Consider the following 26,683-nt stretch of genomic DNA (forward strand, 5'->3'; position numbering starts at 1 on the left):
GCAGATTTTGGTGCCAGCCACTGAATCAGTACTGCAAAGTGGAAATCAAGTCTAATTTCAACAATGAACAATTTTCAGAGAACCTGTTCAGAGCCCAAAGGTTTGCCTGCTTGTGGGAAATTGTTTGTCAGATTCAGATGTCTTGGCTAGGAAAGATAAGGACTGAGGACCCATGGAGGTTGATTACATAGATTATGATCACCTCTTACTTCCAAATAATACCAATGCTTTTCTTTATTTGAACTTATAAAGACTAGTGACCTATATACTTCTTTAGGGTGGACATTTGTTATCCCTGTGACCCTGTCTTGGAGGAGGTCTTGTCTTTCACAAGAGTTGTTTGAAACTGACTTTGCCATCTGCAGAAGTAAAGTCCAGCGTACGTATGGGAATCTAGCAACCTCATGTTTCGATGCAGCCTTGTTTCCCATTTCCCAAGGCTTCCTAGCCCCAAGACTCTATAACGGCTATGTGGGGAAACCCTTTTCAGGACCAGCAGGCGTAAGACAGGTCATGAGGTGCTGTGGGACATCCCCTGGCAAATAGTGCTTTTTATCCTCCCATCCGTCTCTGGATAGTTTGATTGTTGAGTCAGTGTCCCTAAAACATAGCTAAAAAAACACAACTTATCTTCAGCTCCTCTGAACAGAGAGTGCTAGAAACTCAATGCTTTGTGTTGCAAAGTATTTGCCCCTGGGAGCTGGGCTTTATGCACCTGCCTCTTAGGTCACTATTTCTGTGCTTTATGGGAACTGGTGAAACTCACAATTATTAGCCTGCCAGAGCACATAAAGAAGCAATTTTCTGACCGATCTTTTTCTAACTTAGTGAAGGCCTGGATGTGTCAAAACAAATCATGAAATATGACTGACAATGTGGACACCTTTGCTTGAGCTATGGGTATGTTGTATTACACTGTACCAGTATGCTTTTATGGGTTTCACTGGCTTCGCTGGGGCTATCCAGACTACACTTGTGGACATGCCCTTTAATGGAGAGCTGGTATTTGGAGAGAAAGCTTGTGGTTTATGGTAGGGTCCCAACATTTTTAGTTTACCATCCTTCCTTTCGGATTGATGACAACCCATTGGAATAATGTTTTGATAAATTTGTCATGCTACTCTGCGTCTTTCCTTTGGTTTTTCTTATCATATTAACTGACAAGAATGATTGAATAACCACTTATAAAGCGTAAACAGCTGCTTCCAAGGAAGTATCCCGGCATGAAGAAACAAAGCAAAGATTATACTCCTTGCCCCCTCATACTATACCAATGCTGGTATCAAGAAGTGATATTTTTCAAGAGCTACAGAGGATTCTTCATGCAGGTAGGATGTCCTATCCATGTTGCCAGGCAAAATTAGGCATTATTGCCCTCCATCTCTGAATGACACCAGGTTCCTATGTACCTGCAGTTCAGGTATACAACTTTTCGGACTGCAAAAACACCTTCAGGTGAAGTGTCCTTCCACATGATTGTTCTGTGCTTCAAGTGGGCGAGATTCTTACTGGTGGCTGGATACATAGGTTACCTAACGGACCTGGCAAAAGGAGATCTTGTCTTTCATAACTGCCGGTTACAAATGTACTCCTTGGCATATTTTTACATATGATTGAAATTTCAGTGATTCAATATTTCCCAGATGCCCTTAGTGTTTTCTCTCTGGTATTTATGTTCACAACTTATTGGGCTCTAAATAGAGTCTTGTTTTGGCTCGAATTCTGATGCTTTGATTTCCCTTCTCTTATCTAGCTATGAATGAATATGAGGACAGTGATACCGATAAACTATCAAACATTCTGAGACCGGTCTTTTACTACATCCTTAGAATTTAAGCAGTCTTGACACTTCTCGTAAATGAAATTTTCCGATTCCAGAAGGTCATGCTACTCCTGAACAGACATTCTTTTAGCGGATTTTTTAAAAATGGCAGTGACCTTGGTCTAACCTTAAACACTGAACAGATGAGCAGACCATTTTCTTACAGAAGAGATGTTGGCCAGTTTTTGAGTGACCTTCAGAAAGCTACAGTCAATACTAGCAGTTTCACAATAGGCAGCAACAAAGCACAGATCTGAAAGAAACACGTTAGTTAGATTCCTCACCTTAGAATATCCCCAGGCGTCAGACTGGATCCGGAAGATTTTTCGTCAGCAATACCCCTTGCGCGTTGCTAGGCGTCGTCTGCAGCTCCGCGTCCGTCGTTGGCGTCGTGCGCCGTAATGACGTCGTCGGAGTACTTAGACGCCGCCCTCGCGCGCTGACGTCAGTTCTTCTTTTTTCCGCGCCAGTAAGCGCCGATCCGGGAGAGCTACCCCTTTTAGTCTTTTTTGACTAAATATTTTGATCCCTTTTGATCTTTGTCAATCGACATCTGGTGCCGGTAGGATGCCTGGGTTCAAGGCTTGCGACGATTGCCACCGACTGATGTCGGTGACCGATCACCACCGCCGGTGCCTCTACTGTTTGGGCCTGGACCACGACGCAGACTCGTGCTCCGACTGTCAGGCCCTGACCTCGAAAGCTAGGCGGGAGCGGTCCCGTAAGCTTCTCGAGCTCTGACACTCGGCTCCGCGCCATTCTCGATCCCGGTCCAGGAGGAGGTCCAAGGATCGGTCGCGGAGCCGCGACAGACGTCATCGCTCGTCTGTCTCGAAGTCTTCGGGTAAGTCCAAGCGATCTAAGAAGTCCAAGAGGCGACACCGCTCTTCGGACTCCCCTCGCCGGTCGCGCGACTCGGCCGAGGAGCCGCAGGCGCCGCGCACGTCCCCATACCCGCCGGTCCCTGGGACTGACGCGGCGCCGGCGGAGATCGCTGCCTTCCTCTCGGCCATGAGGAAACGGCCTCCGCCGTCGACGCCCGCCGGCGCGCCTTCGGGCCCCGCGGACTCGACTGGGCGACCTTGCGCGCCGGCGGCTCCGGCCCCGGCGCCGTTGGTGGCTCCGGCCCCGACGCCGCAGGTCCCCGAGGGGCCCATGCCTGGGCCCCCGTCGACGCTGGTTGACCTCGTAACGCCTCCTCCGCCGGCGCCGACTCCGGTTCCACCCCCGCCGCCGACTCCGGTCTACGTCGTTCACTGGTTCAGCCCCTGTCCGGACCCGACGCCGATGCGGCGCCCACCGACGCCGCGTCCGACGCCGCTCGAGACTCACTATGTCTATCGTCCGGCTCCGATCCTTCCACCTGTTTACCAGGAATCGGATGACGGGGGCGACTGGGAGGGGTCCGATGACCCTATGGCCGTTCAGGCTCAACTGTCACAGGACTGGGCAGATGAACTGGGGGAGGCCAGTGGTCTGGATACCTCACCGGACACTGGATTCATCTCTCCTCCGACTGTGGCTTCGGAAGAGGGTGCAGCTTTTTCTGTGGTGCTGCGCAAGGTGGCCGAAGCCCTTGGGCTTGAGCTGCCTGCCGTGGCTGTGAGGACTAACATCCTCACTGAGGTGCTTCAGTCTGCAGCAAGCTCCACTGAGCCTCTGCTGCCATTCAATGAGGCCCTCACTGACGTTCTGCAGGGCACCTGGTCCAAGCCCTCCACAGTCCCTCCTGTGGATAGAAACGTCGCCAGGCACCACCGCCCTGCTCCGGGCGACCACAGTTTTCTGTCGCAACATCCCACCCCCGAGAGCCTGGTTATCCAGGCCTCTACCTCCCAAACCTCCTTCCCGTCCGCTCCTCCGGACCGGGATTCCAAGAGACTGGAACAGTTTGGCAAAAAGCTGTTCTCCTCCCTCAGTTTAGGCCTGCGGTCTTTAAACACCGCCTGTCTCTTGGACCGTTTCTCCCACTCTCTGTGGGATACGGTGGAGGACGTGCTGCCCCTGTGCCCGGAGGGGGCCCGGACACGACTTGCCCAGGCTCTGGCCGATGGGAGGGATGCAGCGCGCCATGCAATCCGGTGTGGACTTGACACCACGGACTCGCTGGGTAGGGCGATTTCCACCACGGTGGCGCCCCGGCGTGCGGTCCACGTCCTTTTCGGGGGATGTCCAGAGCACTCTCATGGACATGCCCTTTGATGGCGCTCGCCTTTTTGGTGAGAAAGCGGACAGTGCGCGGTCTCGCTTTAAGGACTCCCGGGCTACGGCCACGTCCTTGGGCCTTTCGGCCCCGCGGCCGCAAGCTTCCGCTTTTCGCCCCTTTCGTGGCCAAGGAAGGGGCGCCTCCTCACGTCCGCAGAGCCACCGGCCGCAGACCCAACCTGCACGCGGTCGCGGACGTGGTTTCCGCCGAGGCGGTTCTGGAGGACGACGCGGTCAGTCCACATCCACCCCGGCAGCATCCGCCTCAAAGCCTTCCTAGTCCGAGATTTCAAGCCCATTCATCGCCAGTGGGAGGCAGAGTTCGCCATCACCTGCTTCACTGGCGTACCATCACTTCGGACAGGTGGGTGCTGCAAATCGTCCGAAGGGGCTACTCCCTCCCCTTCGAGACGACCCCTCCAGCCATGCCACCGCAGCACCACCGTATCTCGGAGGATCATTTGAATCTTCTGCGAGAGGAAGTTTCGGCCCTCTTGGCCAAAGAGTCCGTCGAGCGCGTTCCGAGCCCAGAAGTGGGTCGTGGTTGTTATTCCCAATACTTTCTGGTTCCCAAGAAGGGCAAAGGGGGCCTACGCCCTATCTTGGACCTCAGGAACGTCAATGCCTTCCTCCGGAAGGAACGGTTCAAAATGTTGACTTTGGGCTCAGGTTCTAGCTGCCCTCGACCCTGGAGACTGGATGGTAGCGTTGGACTTGCAGGACGCATATTTCCACATCCCCGTCCTGCCGGCCCACCGGCGTTACCTGCGGTTCACGGTGGGCCAGGAGCATTTTCAGTTCACCGTGCTCCCCTTCGGCCTCACCAGTGCCCCTCGGGTGTTCACGAAAGGGATGCCGGTGGTCGCAGCTCATCTGCGTAGATCAGGGGTTCCAGTCTTCCCCTATCTCGACGACTGGTTGTTGAAGGCGGGCTCGCCCCAGGCAGTCGTCTCCCACCTCCAGACTACGGCGGATCTCCTGCATTTGCTGGGGTTTTCCATCAACGTGCCAAAGTCACACCTGAGTCCCTCTCAGAAGCTCCTCTTCATCGGAGCGGTTCTCGATTCGGCGCAGTTCCGGGTCTATCCGCCGGAACAGCGGGTCCGGGATATTCAGGCCCTGATTCCTATCTTTCGGCCTCTATCCTGGGTTTCGGTCAGGCTAGTGTTGTGGCTTCTGGGGCTGATGGCCTCCTGCATCCTACTAGTGCATCACGCCAGGCGGCGCATGCGGGCTCTGCAGTGGGACCTGAAGTTTCAGTGGGCCCAGCATCACGGCAACCTGCCCGACCATGTCTTGATCTCGGAGGGCACTGCACGGCAGTTGCAGTGGTGGCTCACAGACCGCGATTGGGTCACGGGCAAGAGCCTCTCCCTTCCCCAACCGGAGCATGTCGTAGTGACGGATGCGTCCCTCCTGGGATGGGGTGGCCATATGGGAGAGGCGGAGATCAGAGGCCTCTGGTCTCCGGCGGAGTCTCGCCTCCACATCAACCTGTTGGAGTTGAGAGCGATCCGACTTGCACTGAAAGCCTTCCTTCCCTCTGTCAGGGGAAGTGTCGTGCAGGTGTTCACGGACAACACCACCGCCATGTGGTATTGCAACAAACAGGGCGGGGTGGGGTCGTGGACCCTTTGTCAGGAGGCTCTGCGCCTCTGGACGTGGCTGGAACACCAGGGCGTCACCCTAGTGGTTCAACATCTGGCGGGCTCTCTGAACGCCAGAGCATACGAACTCAGCCGCCGGTGCATGATGGATCACGAATGGCGTCTGAGCTCCGAAGTGGCGCAAGGTCTCTTTCAGCAGTGGGGAGAGCCTTGGTTAGATCTATTCGCCACCGAAGAGAACGCGCAATGTCAGCAGTTCTGCGCGTTGGAATTTCCAAGGCGGCACTCGCTCGGCGACGCTTTTCGTCACGAGTGGAGTTGCGGTCTGTTGTACGCCTTTCCGCCTATACCACTTATGCCCAGAGTGCTGAAGAAGATCAGGCACGACCTGGCCCAAGTAATCTTGGTGGCCCCGGATTGGGCACGAAGGTACTGGTATCCCGAGCTACTCAGTATGTTGACCGATCCTCCGATATGTCTGCCCCTTCGGGAGGATCTTCTGTCGCAGCAGCAGAGGACGGTCCTCCACCCGAACCTGTCCAGCCTCCACCTCCATGCGTGGAGATTGAGCGGCGGCAGTTGATGCCATTTGACTTGCCTCCTGAAGTCTGTGATATCATTCTGGCAGCCAGGCGTCCCTCCACAAAGACGGTATACGCCTGCCGGTGGAACAGATTTGTGGCATGGTGCACAGCAAAGGCTGTGGATCCCCTTTCCGCCCCTCTTTCTGAGGTACTCCTCTTTCTTCTTTCTTTGGCCCGGCAGGGCTCTGCCCTGGGCACCTTGAAAGGTTATCTTGCTGCCCTCTCTGCCTTCTTACGGCTTCCTGATCAGCCTTCTCTTTTCAAGTCCCCTGTGGTTCAACGCTTTCTTAAAGGCATTACTCATACGTTCCCTCCTGTTCCTTTCGTAATGCCTCAGTGGGACTTGAATCTTGTTCTCACATTTCTGATGTGCGCTCCCTTTGAGCCTCTTCACAATTGCCCTCTTCGTCTTCTGACGCTTAAGACTGCTTTCCTGGTAGCCATCACCTCGGCTAGACGGGTGAGTGAGCTCCAGGCTCTATCGTCCAAGCCTCCTTTTCTATCTGTTCATCCGGACAAGGTTGTCCTTCGGCCTCGTCCTTCTTTTCTACCGAAAGTGGTGACCCCCTTTCATCTTGGGCAATCTGTCACCTTGCCCACCTTCTTTCCGCCTCCGCATCCTTCCAAAGAGGAAGAGAGGCTCCACCGTCTGGACCCAAAGCGTGCGCACTCTTTTTATTTGGACCGCACAAAACAGTTCCGGGTGGACGACCAACTTTTCGTTGGATACGTGGGTGCTAAGAAGGGAAAAGCTGTGCACAAACTGACCATCTCCCGGTGGGTCGTTTTGTGCATCAAAATCTGTTACTCCTTGGCGAAAAAGGACCCTCCTGTTGGGCTGCGCGCCCATTCCACTCGGGCTACTGCGGCTACTACTGCTTTGGGACGGGGAGTCCCTTTGCAGGACATCTGTCAGGCGGCTACGTGGGCTTCGCTCCACACGTTTGCCAAGCATTATTGCCTAGACAGCCAAGTCCGGAGGGATGGCTTCTTTGGCCGTTCTGTCCTCCAGGACTTTCTGGTGTGATCTTGGTTCGCAGACCAACCACCGGGGTTGGTATTGCTTGGGTATCTATTCTAAGGTGAGGAATCTAACTAACGTGTTTCTTTCAGATGAACAAGTTACTTACCTTCGGTAACGATGTATCTGTAAGAAACATTAGTTAGTTAGATTCCTCACCGACCCACCCATCCTCCCCGTTCTGCGAACTGACACCTAGGGTTAAGGTTGTCCTTTTCAGGCCCCTAGACTTTTTTGGCACCAGTGTCGGTCTCTTGCATGGCTCTGCGTTCCTGGCGCGGAAAGCTATGTACAAGAACTGACATCAGCGCGCGAGAGCGGCGTCTAAGTACTCCGACGACGTCATTACGGCGCACGACGCCAACGACAGACGCGGAGCCGCAGACGACGCCTAGCGACGCGCAAGGGGTATTGCTGACGAAAAATCTTCCGGATCCAGTCTGACGCCTGGGGATATTCTAAGGTGAGGAATCTAACTAACTAATGTTTCTTACAGATACATCGTTACCGAAGGTAAGTAACTTGTTCTTCAACACTAATAGACCCTTCATTTTTGATCCCACACTATGGCAAAAAAAGACTTGTCGGAAAAGCTCAAGTAGGCATAGGTATTCGAAGCACCAGATTGATACACCTTCCTACAAGTTATTTTTTGCAGAATCCCTTCTCCATATACCATACTAGATCCAGCTTTTACTTTACCAGCAGTTTCTTTCTTATGGTCTAAGGTGATCCCAGTGCAGCTCCAGCTGCTAATCATTTCCTTTTGTTCCATGTTCCACAGATGCAAGAATCTAGAGCTTCCTCTGTTTTTTCTCAAATTTTCTCAATAGCTTCCTTAATAAACTAGTTTGTCTCGGACTTTGTTCAAGCCTTCCTCAAATATTTCAGGCTTTCAGTCCTGCTTAGGCTGCAAGTGGAATATATTTTATTCACCTCTATTCCCTTTGAATGTGGTGCTTAGGAATGGAGCTTGTGTCTGCATCTTCATATAAATGTGTTTAAATGAACACTACAGCCATGAGAAGAAGAGGGAAAACGTTCTTGGTGATAGTACACCAGGATAAGGAGTTAGAATTCTTGATCCCACTTGAAAGGTAATTCAGCAGTTCCTATGGTAAGATCAACCTTCCTCAGCACAGGAAACACAAGTGAAATGATACTCCATTATGTTTAGGAGAAACTGCCTTCTTGCTAGGTTTGCGCTATAAAAATACCACATATATAGAAAAACAAATGGGTCTCTGAAATCCATATTGTAGTGAAAAATACTGGCTAGAAACCTATTCACCAGAGTGGATGTAAACTACATGAGCTTTGGCGACGGAAACTCTTATTGCTGGCTTTCTTCCATGTGGGGAGAAACTGGGCAAGACTGAGTCAAGGAGAACTGTAGACTGACTGGAGAAGGAGAAACTGCCTTCTGGAGAAAGAGGATTGCTAAACTGCATCCCCAAGAGAAGACGCTTGCCTTGTGTATATTTCAGATAGGTCTGACAAAAGTATGGAGACACCTGGACAACCTCAAGTGATACTTGTGAGGTCCAGGAACCACTGGATGCCCTTCGGCCCCTGAAACAGTTCTCACACGACACTAGTACATAGATATTCGCTATGTGCTTATCTTTTTAGCAGCGCTCTTGGAAACCCAGGGATTTTGTGGTACAAAAGTATAATAGCCATGAGACTTATGGTAAATTCCATAGTCTAAAAGTGAGTAAGTGCGTCTTGAGTAGTGTGTATAGCTTCTCCCAGATACTTGTTTTTCTCTAAGCTTGCTGAAAGATTCTTCCATTCCTTTGGGACAAGAACAGAGAATGTTCTGTCTTTTTTGTTTGATACTTATGGTGAGGTTTAAACATTGTGTTGGCTCCTATCTCAGAAGAGCTCTTTAAGGGTAATTATTATGAAGCTTTCTCCCCATAATGTCAGGAGCAAACATCACTCTATGGGTCTGATTTAGAGTTTGGCGTACGGTACTCCGTCCATCGGGGTAGCGGAGGACATTACCATCTGTGTCAAATCTAGTGATGGGCGCTGGCTCAATGGTCATCTCTGTACATTGAAAGGAACTTCTGTCACAGTGGTTCCTTCTAATGTACAAAATGTTTGGTGGACTACTGCTGTTGGTTTTGACAGCTGTTCAAGAAACATTTTATTTTTCTGTTTTTCAGAACCAAACTCCCAAACAAAAATAACTAAAGATCCCCAAGCTCTGGGAGTTTTGGAGTCATTTTTATTCTGTTCCGCCCCACTAGACTTTCCCTGGCAGTGACGGATAGAAAAAAGGCAATTTTACTGTCCACCCTAAATAGGGCAAGTTGTGCAATGTTTTTTTTCTGATGCTCCTACACCATCAGGCTGTCGGAGGACTATTTTATCAATGGAGCCAACGGGGTCTTCATTGACAGAATACTAAAGGTCCATCTGTCACTAGGTAAGGCAGGCAGACCGAAGGTGTGGTGAGCAGGGTTCTCTGTCGCTTTTGCGACAGTGCCCTGTCCACCACACTCTAAATAGGGCCCTACTTCTTTAAACAAATAGATTGTATCACAGAAGCCTGTGCGTGCCTGAGTATTATGTGCTACTTTGTCAAATTTACAATCTATTTCTAAGCGTGCAAGGGCATTTCTGGCTAATTGGGCCTGTTTACTCAGATGTAATCCTGCAGAGAAAATTGCATCTGAAAGAGACACGTTAGTGATAGATTCCTTACCTTCAAATATACCCAGATGTCAGACTGGATCCGGAAAGTTTTTGCTAGCAGTACCTCTGCGCGCCAGTAGGTGGCGTTGTTCGGCTCCGTCGCTGGCGTCGTATACGCCGAGATGACGTCACGGAGACTACTTAGGCACCACCCATGCACGCTGACGTCATTTCTTTCTTTTTCCTCGCCAGTAAGCGCAGATCGGGTTAGAGCATGTACCTTAGTCACTATCTTTTTGAGACTTTTTGTCTCGTGTAAGTTTGAGTCTACTATGATGCCGTAGGGATGCCTGATTTTAAGTCTGGTGGGGCCTGCTGTTGCAATATGTCGGTGGCGGACCCCCACGATGTCTGTCTCTACTGCTTGGAGAGCGACTACGACTCCTGGGCCTGTTTGGACTGTTTGGCCATGACCCCGAAGACCTTGAGGGAGCGACGCCGGAAGCTGTTTGAGTTCCGGCTCTCGTTCACCTACCATTCACGGTCCAGGGGCCGCTCCAGAAAACTCTCGCAGGGCGACCATCATCGCTCCTCGGACTCCAAGTCTTCACCCTCGGATTCGGGTAAGAGACGACACAAAAAGAAGTCGAAGAAGCGATGTCGCTCTCCGACGTCCTCCCGTAGTTCCCCGGATGTGGACGAGTGGGACAGGGATTCTGATCCTGCGGCTCCATACCCAGGTCCGTCGGTGACTCCCGCACAGGTGAAAGAATTTCTTTCTACCATGGACCGCCTGTTTGGGCTCAGGCTCCTGCCGGTGCGCCATTGGGCCCCACAGTCCCGTGTCCGGATCCTGTCGGCGCTGCCGGCGGTTCTGGCCCCGGCGCCACAGGATCCTGCGCCACTGGCTCCGGCCCCCGCCCACCCTCGGCTTCGCCTCCAGCGCCACAGTGGATACCATTTGTTCCGCCCCTGCCCAGGTTCTCGGACACTTCTGTCCCTACCTGGGATCTGCATTGGGACACGGCGCCGGGTCTGCCCCGTCCGGCGCCGTTCCCGGCGCCGTTTGTTCCTTCCCCGGTCCCTGCCCTGCCGCCGCAGTCTGTCCCACATACGGCGGAGGTGGAGGACGACTGGGAGGGGTCCAAGGACCGTCTTGCTCGTCAGTGTGACTCTGAGCAGGACTGGGCGGACGAGTTAGTGGAGGCGGGCGGCCTTGATCTCTCCTCTGACCCGGGGTTTGCCTCTCCTCTGCCTACCATGGAGGAGGGCGCTTCGTACACGATGGTGCTCCGTCGGGCCGCTGAGGTCCTCCACCTTGATCTCCATACAGTGGCTCTAAAGACTAAACTCCTCACTGAGGTGTTTCAGATGACTTCCACAGGGGCCCCGGTGGATAAGAATGTTGCCAGGCGTCATCGCCCGGCGCCGGGTGACCCTGCCTTTCTGACCACTCAGCCTACGCCCGAGAGCCTGGTCATCAGGCTTCAACGTCCCAGAGTGCTTTTCCCACGGCTCCACCGGATAAGGAATCTAAGAAGCTGGAGCAGTTCGGCAAGAGGTTGTTCTCTTCGGCCAGCTTAGGGCTGCGGTCGGTGAACACCGCATGCCTCTTGGGCCGCAATTCCCACGCGGTGTGGGATGCCGTTGCACAGGTGTTGCCTCAGTGTCCTGAGGAGGCCCAAGCTGTTGCCGAGGGTAAAAATGCGGCTAAGTTCGCCATTCGATGTGGTCACTAGGTAGAGCTATTTCTACGACTAGTGGCGCTTCGTCGCCACGCCTGGTTGAGATTTACCGGGTTCTCGCCAGATGCATAAAGCTCACTCATGGAAATGCCCTTTGATGGCGCCCGCCGACATAAAGCTTAATAAAAGCTGAGAAAGTTATTTGTTCAGTCCTAGTGAGAGGGCAACGAGATGGAAATTAATCCAGCGGGGGGGGAGGGTGTGGGGGGGGAAGAGAGAGAGAGTTTTTACTTCCCGCAGCGCTGCCAAGCAAGCATTAACAAAGCAAATTGGATTTGCTTCTGCAAAGTGAAATATATGTTTGTAAGCTTTAAGCACAACACACAAAATGTATGTAGTGCAGCCAGTTACAACCTCCCCTTGTAATTTGCCCTCTACCCCTGTGGTCGGTATTAGACTACAGAGATCATTGGTGTCCAATGACCCCCTCTTACTTCTGGACCCCAAGTATCACTGCATCTACTGCACGAAGATAAGCTGCCCTCTTGTTATTCCCGTCTCTTCTCCCAATCTCCATCCCGTTCTCCACTCGTCTCACCCCAAACATAAGTTTACTACTATGATCTCAATCCCACTAAATTCGTCCTCATGTTCTCTCTCATTTGACTCATCCCAAACCTCCTTTTTCTACTGATTCTCTTTCTCCCTAATCCCTTTCTACAGGCTCTTCCGTCCTCCATATCACCTTTATTCATCCCATACTTCAATTTACTCCTATGATCTCCAAATGAACACTTCTGTTTTTCTTCCCTCTTCTATCCCCTCTTCTATCCTTCTATTACTCTGTTCAATCCAACTAACAGACTCACATGTCCTCCGCTCAAATTAACTCGTACCAACCTATACTAATACTATACTCATAATTCCCTATACTAATCCACCACTAATCCTTTTGGGTTCCAGAGTAGCGTGCTACTCATCACAAAGTGCTTTGACGCCTCGTCAGGGGTTGTAAGCGCTATATAAATAAAAATACAATACACAAACCACACATAGTCATTGTGCACGGGCAGGAGCTAGTGAGCTTACTTACATAAAGAACATAAATTGAACACAAAAGCAATGCAGCGTCCCGACCGCGGCCGGCGCCAGGAACCCTGGATCTCCGGAACCCCGCCGATACATCTTCGCCGCCCTCCACGCACTCAACCCCAGAGGACAAAACGACTGCCAAAGAGCAACACCGAACACCCCCATAGGACAGTTCTGCAGACATTGCCGATGATCCTTCACCATCAGTTGTGCCCCCAAAACCACCGAAAATTCGCCGGACGCCCGCACCACTGGAGCCCTGACATGCATCCTCCTCAACATACGCTCCCTACACAGACACGCCTTAGAGATCTGGGACCTGCTCGACACCCTCTCGCCTGATGTTGCCTTCCTCACCGAAACCTAGACTAACGCCACCTCCGGCCCAGACATTGCCACCGGCACCCCTGACGGTTACAAGATCCAGAGAAGGGAACACCCCCACCGCCCTGGAGGAGGACTCGCCATCACTCACAAGACCTCCCTTCAACTCTCCACCTCCAACATGAGCGACCCCCACTCCAGCACAGAACACCTCCACTTCAAGATCCAGACCAACCCCAGGACCACGCTACGGGGCACCCTCACCTACAGGCCACCCGGTCCGCGCACCCAGTCCCCAATCACCATCGCCGACCTCGTCGCACCCCAGGCCATCACATCCACGGACTACATTCTACTCGGAGACCTTAATTTCCACCTTGACAACCGCAGTGATCCCGACTCCATCACCCTCCTCAACAATCCATCCAACCACGGACTGAAGCAGCTCGTCACCACCCCCATGCACAGAGCGGGACACACCCTTGACCCCATCTTCGCAGGAGGGACGACCATCCAGTTCAGCCATACCTCACAGCCCCACTGGATGGACCCCCCCCCACGCCCGCCTCGTAGGAACTGGAGCAAGATCACAGAGGAGCACCTCAACACCACCCTCCTCCTAGACCCACCCTGCGCCATGACCGACACCAACTTCGCAGCCAAGGTATTTCACCACTGGATCTCCAGCTACGCCGACAAGCTTGCACCCCTCCGCCACCCTGGCAAACAACGACCCCTGAAAGCTGCCATGGTTCACCACCGAACTCCAAGCAACCAGGCGCTCCTGCAGACGACTTGAGAAAACCTGGCAAAACCGGAAAACCACGGAAGACCTGAACAGCTACTGGGACGTCCTGAAGAAATACCACCAGCGCCTAAGACACCAAGCGGACTTTCATCATGAACAAGATCCACACCAATGCGACTAACACTAAAGAACTCTTCAACATCATACAGCAACTCACCAAACACCCCAGCGAAGCCACGAACATCACACCATCCCAGGAACTTTGCAACCAGCTCAGCTCCTACTTCCATCTGGATATCAAGGCCTGTACGACAACTTCAGCGAACAGCCCCCGGACACCCCCCCTCTCGCCACCACCACCGACACACAGCCGATCATCACAACCTGGATTCCGTCCACTGTGACCATGATGAACACCCACTCGGGAGCTCCCACAGACCCCTGCCCACCGCACATCTACCACACGGCCGCTGCCGTCATCGCACCCGAACTAGGACGCACCATCAACGCCTCTTTCGAATCCAGCATCTTCCCCGATGACTGGAACCCGGCGGAGGTAAAACCCCTCCTCAAGAAGCCCACGGCCGACCCGACAGACCTGAAAAACTACCGGTCCATCTCTCTCCTCCCCTTCGCAGCCAAAGTCACCGAGAGACTCGTAAATACCCAGCTGACAGCCTTCATCGAAGAGAGCTCCTTCCTAGACACCTCCCATTCTGGATTCCGCAGGAACCACAGCACCGAGATGGCCCTCCTCGCTGCCACCGACGACATCCGCATACTACTAGACCAGGGACACCGCAGCCCTCATCCTACCAGACCTCTCCGCTGCCTTCGACACCGTCTCACATCGCACTCTCGCAACCAGACTCCACGACGCTGGGATACGAGGAACTGCCCTCTCCTGGATCCAATCCTTTCTCTCCGGCAGAACGCAGAGGATCAGACTCCCTCCATTCGTCTCCGAACCCACACAGATCAACTGCGGAGTACCCCAAGGATTATCGCTCAGCCCCACGCTTTTCAACATTTACATGGCCCCCCTCGCCGTTCTTGTCAGACAGCACGGGCTCAGCATAGTATCATACACTGACGACACCCAGCTCATCGTCTCCCTCACATAGACCCCCGAAGACACCAGACACTGCTTCCAGGAAGGAATGAGGGACGTAGCCGCCCGGATGAAAAGCAGCTGCCTGAAGCTCAACTCTGAGAAGACCGAGGTCCTCATCCTTGGACAACACCTGGTGGCCCTCCGCCCTCAGGAGTCCACCTACGAGACAGACCACGCACGGAACCTCGGCATCATCCTCTACTCCTCCCTCACCATGACCCGCCAGATCAACTCCATCGCCTCCACCAGCTTCAACTGCCTTCGAATCCTCCGCAAGTCCTTCAAATGGATACCCCCAAAATTCAGAAAAACCATCACCCACGCTCTCATAACCAGTAGACTAGACTACGGCAACGCCCTCTACGCCGTAATCAAGAAATCCCTTCTCCACAAGCTCCAAACCGACCAGAACGCTGCAGCCAAAGTCGTCCTCGGAACACCATGGCACGAACACGTGACCCAACACCTACGTGACCTCCACTGGCTCCCCGTTGAGAAGAGAGTAACCTTCAAACTGCTCACACACGCCTACAAATCACTCCACAGCATCAGACCCAAATACCTCAACGAGAGAGTATCCTTCCACGTATCCAAGAGGAACCTCCGCTCTGCAGACCTCGCCCTCGCAGAAACCCCCCGCATCCACAGAACCAGAGCAGGCGGAAGAGCTTCCTCCTACGTTGCAGCCAAAGCCTCGAACGAGCTCCCTGTCAACACCAGATGCTCCCTAACCTCCACACATTCAGGAAGAACCTTAAGACCTGGCTGTTCAACTGAACCAGAGCTGACAACCCCCCCCCCCGCGCCTTGAGACCCTCACGGGTGAGTAGCGCGCTTTATAAACCCCCTGATTGATTTAAGCTTCATTTCTGTGTTCGCCGCCCCTCCAGAACAGCTGCAGCTCTGCAACATTCCTTTACACACAGGTGAAGTTAAACATAGGCAGCAGCCGGACAAGTTGTCTTTTTTTATATATTCTTCAGGCTTCTCCCTGTGGAAACTGCACAGGTGCAGCACTGACAGAAGTAAGACTTGCTTCTCACATTGGACAGTTTTGTCATTGTTTGCAGCCTTGCACATTCTACCATGCATCCAAGTACAGCATCACAATTGTGCAAGCTTACCTCATGGAGAGCACATATTTGCACAAGCAGCACAGTATAAAATAAATGTGTGCACATGAGCATTGTCTTTATATCTCTCTAAGTCCTCTGTCTTTCTTTCCCCATCTACCTTTTTCTGCACATCTAGGACAACCAGTAGCAATTCACAGGTTCACTCAAATGTACAAAGCTAGTAATGCAAGCTTCATTCTGTAAGAGAGAACCAGTATAGCCTGGATTGCAGTGAGGCAGCGTTCCATCACAGTGGACACTGCTGCAGTGTAGACAGCAGTAATGCTAGCTTTTCTCAAATAAATACAACTAGTGTACAATGCAATGCTATCCTCTGGATGACACATATACATGGTTGTGTTAAGTTAAGACACATAGTTTTTTGTATACTCCTAGAGTATTGGCAAACTGTGGGGGCCATCTCTGAATCATTGTTACAAGTTCTGTACAACATCTCCTCCACAATGTGTCCAATTCTGACTCGTAGTGTTCTGATGGATACCTCTACCTGCAGATTTCTCAACTGTTAAATATCGACAGGCACCAGACTGGGTCCGGAAACTTTTCATAGCTCTCCTACCCTAAAGTGGGCTCCGCCTGAACGATGGAAACTGTGCGGGACTGATATCACCTGAGCTATATTTCGCCCACCCTAGCACACTGGCGACAGGTCCTTTTTTCTGCACCCCTAAATGCAAATTTGTTGTGTGTTTCAGCTTTTTGCCACATTTCTTCTGTGCATCCTGTAGGGATGTCCTTTCCAAATAAATAAGGCTTTAAACCCTGTTGCACTTGCAGCTCCCAGATGCCCATTTTTGACCCCCCAAGAGGTCTGTTTGCGATGCTTTGGTCGAAGCAGCCTCATGTAACAATCAAGGATTGTAAGGCCAAATGTTTTATGGCCTGCGACAAGCGGCAGGCTCTCGTTCCTCTCCTCCATCAGCATTGTCTAAAGAGAAGAAGAGAAATCACAATGACAACTCCCCTTGATGCCTTTCAAAGTCCAGAGTTAGGTCACCTCAATTCCTCCTGTGGATACTTTGCTGGAGCTTGTAGATAACATTCGGCCCAAGGCGCCTTCCTTGGTGGCACAGCCTACTCTGGTACACGGTGTGGCTTCTTTGTTGGGCCATCCGCCATCTGACTCAGTGCCATGTTGACAGTATTCAGACAGGCTGCGTTCTCATGGGTCAGTTTGTGACTCCAGGTTTCTGCTGCTGGGTCCACCCTCTGCACCCTTTGACCACAGGGTTACCCTTCAGGGAACGCCACTGGCGCTGGCTGGATTCCTTCAAGCTCCAGGCCCTTTGCCAGGGACACTCACTACACTGATGGCTGCCCCGGTGCCACCATCATTGTCACTGGCACCTTTTCCTCTACAGGAACATCATAGAAGTAAAGCTATTCAGTCCAAAGAGAGGTCCAGAGAAGGCCAGAAGGCAGAGGAACCAGAACTGCTACCACACAAGCTATGGAAGACTTCTTCCTGAGTTCGGCTGGCAGCTTCTCCATTAGATCTATGAATGTGAAATGCCTGCTCACCAGATGTACACATTATTTATGGTAGATGGCGAACTTGTTGTTTCCAAGTCTTCCGTACCATCTAAAGGACCACTTTGCTGAATTGGTAAGGGATGGCCTAGATACTTTGCATCAAATTATCAAAACAGGGCCGGAGACGCTGCATTCCTGGTTTAGGGCCATGGGTTCCTTTATAACCCTGAAGAGGTATGCTTGGCCTAGATCCACGTAGTTCTCTGTAGACCTACCGCTGAACCTCATGGCTATACCATTAGATGGGGCTTGCCTGAGAAGGGACATGGCTGACGCTGCCTTGGAGAGATCCAAGACAGGTAGGACCACTGCCTGGTCCCCAAGTCTCAACTCCAGGCCCATTTTTGGAAGCTTTGGCTCTTTTGAAAAAACTGCTTCTTTCAGCAGCACTAGCCCTCTCAACTGGTCCATCAACTGCTGTGCCTATACAGAGGCAAAGGCAAGGGTTGTCAAGTCCAGCAGCCCTCTGCCTTCTTCTCATACGTGAGAAGTGATGGCCATTTTACATGTTCTGTGCTCCAGGATTTTATTGTTTGACCACTCCTTTGGACACCCAGATTGGATCAGGTGCTACTGAAAAATGTCAATAGATGAGGAATCTGCAGGTAGAAGTATTCATCCGAAGATAAAGTTACTTATCATAGGTAATAATCTTTGTGATGGATACGCTACCTACCGATTCCTCACTGATCCTGTTCACCACCCATTCTGAAGGATGGCCATAGGCCACCATTTATAAAGGTTTCTTTTATCTTCCTCTAAGAGCTTGTACAAAATGTACAGGGATCTGATGTCAGTGCACCAGGGTGGGCGCTGTTTGGCTCTGGTGATATCACAAACTACAAAAATTTCTGGCTGTTTAATGGACTCCCAGCGTAGAAGAGCTATGAAAAGCTTCTGAAACCAGTCTAGAGCATGCAATATTCAACAGATAGACTGTCCTCCAGAAAGATGATTTTAAATTTGAGTAACTTTTACTTCTGTGCAAGTGTTTATTGATAAGTGAGTGTGCATGTTATTGTGTAGACTGGTTAGTGTCTGATAGATGGGATATTGTGTACTGAGTATAGATGGGTTGAGTATGTTTATTGGTGAATGTATGAATGAGGGGAATGAGGAGCGGAGTGACTATTACAGTACTTGTTTGTATAAATGAATGGATTGGTTTTTGAAAGGGGTGGATGAAGGGATGGATTTATGGGTGGACAAGTGGTGAATGAGTAATTTGAAAATTAATGGATAAATGGATAAAGCGTAGATGGGTGAAACAGTAGTAAAATGAATGAATGAATGGCCTATCCTCAGTGCATGGTGGAAGATTGGAAGATAAGTGCTGAATGAATGGTCAAATGTGGCTAGTTAGCGGGGTAAATGAACGGAGGATAACTAATATTGAACAGTAAAAGCTTGCATTTTATCCAGGCTTCTTTTGTGTTTTATTTAGGAGAGGAGCTAAGATATATGGTGTGAGGCATTGCTTGACACCAAGGTTTGCAACACATCTTCCTTGTGGTATGGATCATAAGGTAGAATACTTGGAGTAAAGTGTACGTACTTTAAATATTCATGTTGTATTCATATTTGAGGGGTAGGGCATACTGGAGGTGCATGGCAGGGCAACAAATTCACTTTTGTTCTCTTTGTTAAACTTGACATAGTTTTCATCCATTTTTCTCGTACTGAGGGTTCTCACACTAATTCAAATGACCAACTCTTTTGACTTCTAACCTTTGATTATCTGCAGGTGTCTATAGAATAATGGTGACTTAATACCCTTGTTATTATGTTGTTGCTTTACCTGCAGCCAACTTGTTGTGTTTGTATTCCTTAACTTCTACACATTGTTTTATTAAGCCCATGGCAAGTTCCTGTCCTCCAGAGTATTATGAAAATGTTTTGGCTCCAGTTCTACAGTCCTTCTTCGCCGCCCTTCATGCGGTAAGACATAAGATTGTGCTTTCTTTAAGCGATGGGCTACCAGAAAAAGATTACAATGGAGAGAAATCAAATCTCTGCATTGAAACAAAAAATGCCTGTGCAAAGGCATATTATTTGGCCTTTTTATGAAGATCAACATTTGATTCTCATTGATGCTTACCTTTGCCAATCTTCATTTGTAGCCAGATCAGTTCCAATATAGAGGGTTTATAAGCCACAATATGTGCACTCCTTCGTAAATGGAAAAGATAAACCAACTACAGAGCAGGTTGACTTGCACAAAACATTTCCTAAATTACCTCAACCCTACCCTCACAAATAAAATATTGTCTCCTACTCTCAGGACTGCAACTCCTCAGTATACTCTCACCCACAACTACTAGCCATCTCAAATGGTACTCTTCTCTCCTCTGTCACAAACCTATGGTGCACTTCTCCATCTGATCTTGTCAATTTGCCTCTTACTTCCCTTTAGATGTCAGGGTTTAGGAGCAACCTAGCAACAATAAAGTCAGCTTATACAGAGTATACCTCAGCAAGGTAAATATGAGAGTCTGGAAATAAAAGCAACTGTAGAGCATTTGCTGAAGGAAGTAGCAGAATTGAAAATGATGGCCAAACTTTGTACTAGGAAGGCATAGTAACTGGAGAGCAGGACTGAAGGGAGGACCAAACAAACAATCTGCACCGTCTGGATTTCCGTGAATGAACAGAAGGTCCCTCCAGAAGTTGTTCCTGGAGCCATGGATCACAGAGGTCCTGCAGTCGAAATGACTATCAAACTTCCTTTCTGCAGAAAGAGCACACTGGGCGTTGGCCCAGAGAATGCCACTCAGGGGTATACTAAGAAAATTATAGGCAGAATGTTCAGTGATAGAAACAGAGCCATGATCTGAAAACACACCAGGCAGAACAGAGACCCATACTTTGAAGGGCAAGTGATAAGAATATTTCCAGATCTTTCAAGCAGCAAATCAAGAAGTAAAGGTGATAGGCATAAAATGCATGGTACTGCATCGAGCTAGTCTTCAAGTCATATATAGCAGATGTTTGCACTTCTGAAACACCCTGGATGAGGTGCAGGAATGGCTTCATACAGGAGAGGAGGTGAGGACTGCTGGGAAACAGGAACACAGTGAAGAACTCAGAGGTGATCTTCGACCACGTTGATGAAGCATGCATCAAGGGGTGGCCAGGACTCATTAAGACCATTAATGCAGAGTTGCAAGTTTGTGCTCAGGGAAGATAGCATGCTGGCAGTGACTAGTTGCAGATGTGGGATTTAAAAGAACTTCTTTAGATTTTGTGATTTCTAAGCCATTATTGTCCCCACTTATTTAGGTGTCGGATTTAAGTTAAGGTGAATTCCACTTTACTTTATTTTGGTAGTGTCTGAACAGATTTCCTCTTTTTAGTTGACATACTTTATTTTGGTTTGCTCGCACAATTTTTTTTTCCTTTACTCCCTTGCTTTTATTAAAGAACATCGTAATTACCCTGGTTATCAAGTTGCCCGAGAGTACCTGGATATCTATCTTCATTTTTTCCCCTTCATGTGCTCTTTGTAGAGGGTGTGGTCCGTCGGCTTAAACTGCCGACTTTGGTTCAGGAATCCAGGGTTCGAGCCTTGAGGTCGCGTCCACATGCTGTGATTCTGGGGAAATCACTAAATCTCCCTGTGCCTGAATATGTAATGTAAATACGGTGCTCATGTACAGCCTCCAATACCTTCGGGTCGAGTTTGCGCTATATAAAAGATGCAAAAAAAAAAGTGAAAGCATATGTGGCTGTAGGTACTCATGCTTTGGATAAGTCCGCCATCTAGTGTTGGGCTTGGATGATCACAAGTTGTTTTTGTTTCGTTTTTGGAGTCTCGAGGCTGTGTGTCACTTCACTTCTTCCGTTAGCTGATACTGCGCACGGGCATCAACTCCATGGTTAGATTGTTTCTTCCTGCCGACTGGTTTGGATGTACTATCTCGCGCTCCGTTATGAGATCCTTTCATGCTCTCTTCAGTTCACCAATAGATCCCTTTGTCGACGGTATTCTCTCAGTCGCGTAGTTAATTTTGCATTCCGAGTTAAAGAACAATTTTCTGTGAGTCCCCTCTACCAAATCAAATTCCGCTCTAGCGCAGAAGACATTTGGTTTGGTACTGAAGGACAAGGGGCACAGCGCTTCGGCTCCGACCACTCCAGCGCTGAGAACAAAATGGTTCGAGGCATGTGGGCTGCTGAATTCATATCTGTGCATAGAGCGCCGCCTAGTGTTGGGTCCGGATGATTGCACAATGTTGTCCTGGAAGAGTCTTCGAAGTATCACAAGATAGGTGGCTCCTCCCCTGGACTACAGTGCGCATGGGCATCCTCTCCATCCTTAGATTGTTTTTTTCCGCCATTGGGTTCGGATGTGCTTATCTTAGCTCAAGTTAGGAAAATTCAGTTAAGGCCAAAAGGCCTTTAGTTATTGTCGGTACTGTTCCCGTTCAGTATCGACCAGTTTCTTTAGTGCTTTAGCACCTTCTTCTAGCTCTTCGGATCCGCTTGGTCCGAACATCGAACTTCGATCGACGATGGAATTCGAGGACTCCCTTCAAAAGATGTCCTTTATGCCACGCGAAATACCCACACATCGACGTCCACCCGGTATGCAACAAATGTCTCTCACCGGATCACGATGAGTCGAAATGTATGGCCTGTGCCCGGTTCCGCTCGAAGAAGACTCTCCGGAATCGACGGGCAGCAAGATTGGAGGTGCAACAATCGGCGCCTGCCCCGGCCAACATCTTTAGCACTGAAGACGAGGACGCCGAGAGCGTAGAAGACTTAGACTCCAGCCCCGCTTCCGAACACGACTCACGATCGGAAGACGACGATGAGGTGATCTTTCAGGGAGAAGAAGTCGTCGAAGAGGTAGGAGACTACGATGAGGCCCTTGGGGCCGAGGAAGATAGCTCCAGCGAAGAGCTAGGCCAACCCGTCGATACGGAGGCCGAAAAAATAAGTCGTCATAAGGCTCAGGTCGAGGGATCGCCTACGGGCCTTACCCAAGATCAATCTCACGGTTCTTCGGCCCCGCCTCCAGGCCCGGCCTCGTACATTTCACAAGAGCCATTATTATCGAAGACGACTGGATTTCCTTCAGCGAAACCGAAACCGTCCATCGCACCGGTTCCATCGAAACCGAAAGTGAAACTGGTTGCAATCGGCTCGACGGCCTCGAAGCCCTCCACTCCTTCGACGCCGGCAAAGGTCATCGGCTCTGAACGCGCCAAAAGAGATTTCGGTGCCGAGCTCACCTCAGCGGATACGGGTGCCGAGCCGAAGAAGAAGGCCCTTGGTCCCCACAAGGCGCCTCGGCCTCTGGCACCGAAGATTACGGCCCAAACCACCAAAGTCAAGGTGGCCAACCCGTCTGCGTCGACGTCGAAGACGACGGTGCCTGCAAAGTCATCGACTCCATCGAGCGTCGATACCTCCCTTCGGATCGACGACCCAATGACTGCAAAGAAGTCGGATGCCGCTTCGACGCCTACCTACAAGGTGCCGATCGGTTCCAAGGAGCCATCTGCGTTCACCGTGCAACAGGTCTCAGCATCGTTGCAACGCATCAGAGAATGGGCAACCCTCCACTCTACGTCGGGTCCCGACACGCACAAGGCTGCGAAATCACACTCGGCGCCAGCGAACATCACGTTTGGGTTGCCGCCACCCATGGCGCCGAAACTGTTCGAGATTCGGACACGTGTCCGCCAAACACAGTCCCCATCCACTGGACAGACGGATATCGAGCCTTCACAGGCACAATTTATCGACGGAAACACTGGTAGGTTGATGCTCCGCAAGCGGAAAATCACGCCAGAGAGGGGATTGGACTCCTACAAAATTCCTCTCAAACACAAATTGCCGGCAGGTTCAGAGCCAGTGCTTCATGAACACTTTCAATCCTTCCATCAGGATCCACCGTCCTTTTCTCCTACGCATTCAGAGGCAGACGCAGGAGAGGACTATGTAGGGGATGATACCACCTACCCTGGGGATATCGATCCTGATGATCACCTGCAAGACCCTGATCAGGCATGGGATGACCCCACCGACCAGGGTACCGCACCAGATACCCATGACACGCAGCTTTATAACATAAAGACATCTCCCACAGAGGACACTGCTGCCTTTAATGCCCTCATAGAACGGGCTGCTGCCAATCATGGAGTAGAACTCCATTCTGACACTGTCGAAGAAGACTTCTTGGTGGACACTTTTGCCTCTTCTGAAAAAACTGTCAAAACTCTGCCCATGTTAAAAGGAGTTCTAAAACCTGCAAAAGACATTTTTAAAGAAACAACCAGGGCACGGGTACTGAACCCCAGAATCAAAGAAATACAAGCCTGCACCCGGAGACCCTATGTACATTAGGGGTCAGTTACCTTTAGACTCCATGGTTGTTGCTAATGCTCGCAAAAGAGCACACTCACAAACAACGGGTGATGCTCCTCCCCCGGACAAGGAGTCCAAAGTGCTGGAGACATCAGGCAAACGGATTGCAGCGCAAGCAGCAAACATCTGGCGCATTGCCAACACACAGGCACTCCTGGCCCGTTATGATAGGTCCCATTACGACACACTAGAATCACTGCTACAACATTTGCCAGATGAATATAAAGAGGCAGCGGAGCTCCTTATCAGAGAGGGACAACTCCTTACCAATGCATCCATCAAGTGCTCACTGGATGCAGCCGACACTGCAGCGAGGGCAATCAACACAAGCGTCATGTTGAGGAGGCACGCATGGTTGAGAATCTCAGGCTTCAAGCCTGAGATTCAGAACAATATCCTAAATCAACCGGTCAACCCAGACTATTTATTTGGCCCTGAAGTTGACACTACCCTCGAAAAAATTAAGAAAGACACTGCGAAATCAATGGGGGCTCTGCAGACGCAGCAGTTTCGTAGTGGCTCCTTTCGTCGCCCCGGGAATAGAGGAGCAGCTAGAGGTCAGGGGTCACAGCAGCAGTACACTAAAGGGGGCACACAAAGTAACTATCATAAAACCACCAGAGGTGGATATCGTGGATCCAGCACCAAAGGCAGAGGACGTGGGTACGGCAACACCAGGTCCTCCCCCAAAAACAAACAGTGACGCCCTCTCCCTGCCCCCCGCCACATAACACCTGTCGGGGGGAGACTCCAACAGTTCCTGTCAGTCTGGAAAACCATCACCACAGACAGGTGGGTCAGAGACATTATCCAGCACGGTTACTGTCTCGAATTAACGTCCACTCCACCCAACATACCGCCAAAGCACCGTCCTATGTCCGTAGAGCACTTGGCATTATTGCAGCAGGAAGTGCTAAGTATGCTGCAAAAAGGTGCAATAGAGTTCGTGCCCGTCAACCAACAGGGGACAGGGGTGTACTCTCTGTACTTCTTAATCCCAAAAAAGGACGGCTCGCTCAGACCTATACTAGACCTGAGACCCCTCAACCACTACATTCTCTCAGAGCATTTGCATATGCTCACCCTACAGCAAGTTCTACCGCTCCTCAGTCAGGGAGACTTCCTAGCCACACTGGACTTGAAAGGTGCGCATTTCCACATACCCATACACCCGTCACACAGGAAATATCTCAGGTTCACTATTCAGGGGCATCACTATTAGTTCAAAGTTCTCCCCTTCGGAGTAACAACAGCACCCAGGGTCTTTACCAAGTGCCTAGCAACAGTGGCTGCACATCTACGGAGACAACACATTCACGTCTTCCCTTACCTGGACGACTGGCTTGTTCAGGCAAAGTCAGCCCAGCAATGTGCCAGCCACATGTCCCTCACCATTCACCTTCTTCACAGTCTGGGATTCTCACTAAATTACCCAAAATCACATCTCCAACCCGCACACGTACGACAGTACCTGGGCGCGACCATAAACACTCTGGCAGCCACAGCTCAGCCAAATTTAGTAAGGATCAACAGCATTCAACTGCTGATCTCAAAGTTCAAACCTCAACACTCCCTTCCTGCGCGAGTGTTCATGCAGTTGATAGGCATGATGGCCTCCTGCATCTTCATAGTCCCGCACGCGAAACTACATATGCGCCCACTTCAGGAGTGCTTAGCACGTCAATGGAATCAGGCTCACGGACAATTAAAAGACCTAGTGTTGGTGAGCGGTCGGGCATACAACTCTCTGCATTGGTGGAATCCACAAAACCTTTGCAAGGGCCGACCGTTCAAAGAGCCTGTTCCACAAATAATACTGATGGCGGACGCCTCTCTCCAGGGTTGGGGAGCTCATTTTTTTTTTTTTTTTTAGCAGAGTTTTATATAGCGCGAACTTGACCCGAATCCAATCAGGTATCAGAGCGCTTTACATAGCACCAGTTACGTCACATGAGGGTACACATTCATTTTTTTGTTAGGCACAGGGAGATTAAGTGATTTGCCCAGAATCACAGGAGGTTTAGCGTTGTTACCGAGACTCGAACCCAGTTCCCCCAGGTCCGAGGTTGAGCGCCCTAACCGTTAGGCCAACTCCTCTCCTCATGTACTCACTTACACAGTGCAGGGACTATGGACGACGCAACAAAAGAAGATGCACATCAACGTTCTGGAACTGATGGCAATCTTCCTAGCCATGAAGGCATTCAAAGTACACTTGTGCAACAAAGTCGTGTTGATCCGGACGGACAACATGACTGCCATGTACAACATACAGAAGCAGGGAGGAACATACTCTCCACAGTTGTCTCATCTGGCTCAGAGCATGTGGAAGTGGGCCATTCAGAGGAACATATTCCTCATGGCGCAACACCTCCCCGGCAAGGACAACCAGATGGCGGATCTGCTCAGCAGACACAGCCACCAGATGCACGAGTGGGAGCTACACCCGTCAGTACTCCAACCGTACTTCCATCAGTGGGGTCATCCAGAGATAGACCTATTCGTCACGAACAAAAATGCAAAATGCCAAAGCTTTGCCGCCAGGTTCCCACATCCGCAGTCACAAGGCAATGCGATATGGATGAACTGGTCCGGCAGATTTGCGTACGCTTTTCCCCCAGCGCCATTGATACCGCTAGTGGCACGCAAACTGCGACAACACTCACTGACACTCATCCTAGTTGCTCCCACATGGGCGCGCCAACCGCGGACATACACAACAGCTTCAACAACCAACCAACGCACACCACGACCGAACAACCACCCCCCACCACCACCCTCCACGCCTGGA

General features: G+C 50.7%; 1 protein-coding gene across 5 annotated transcripts in view; it reads left to right on the forward strand.

Moving 5' to 3' along the window:
- Nucleotides 1–26,683, forward strand: part of LOC146816482 (exportin-5-like) — a 1,867,381-nt gene that overhangs the window by 958,678 nt on the left and 882,020 nt on the right. For 4 of the 5 annotated variants that reach the window (XM_085610327.1, XM_085610328.1, XM_085610329.1 and 1 more), the window contains exon 24: nt 19,357–19,455. In XM_085610327.1, the coding sequence (XP_085466453.1) occupies nt 19,357–19,455 (99 nt within the window). The remainder of the gene's footprint in view (nt 1–19,356; nt 19,456–26,683) is intronic. The other variant, XM_085610326.1, reaches the window with a different exon arrangement.

This window comes from Triturus cristatus, chromosome 6 (assembly GCF_964204655.1).
Source record: "Triturus cristatus chromosome 6, aTriCri1.1, whole genome shotgun sequence".
Lineage (NCBI taxonomy): Eukaryota > Metazoa > Chordata > Amphibia > Caudata > Salamandridae > Triturus > Triturus cristatus.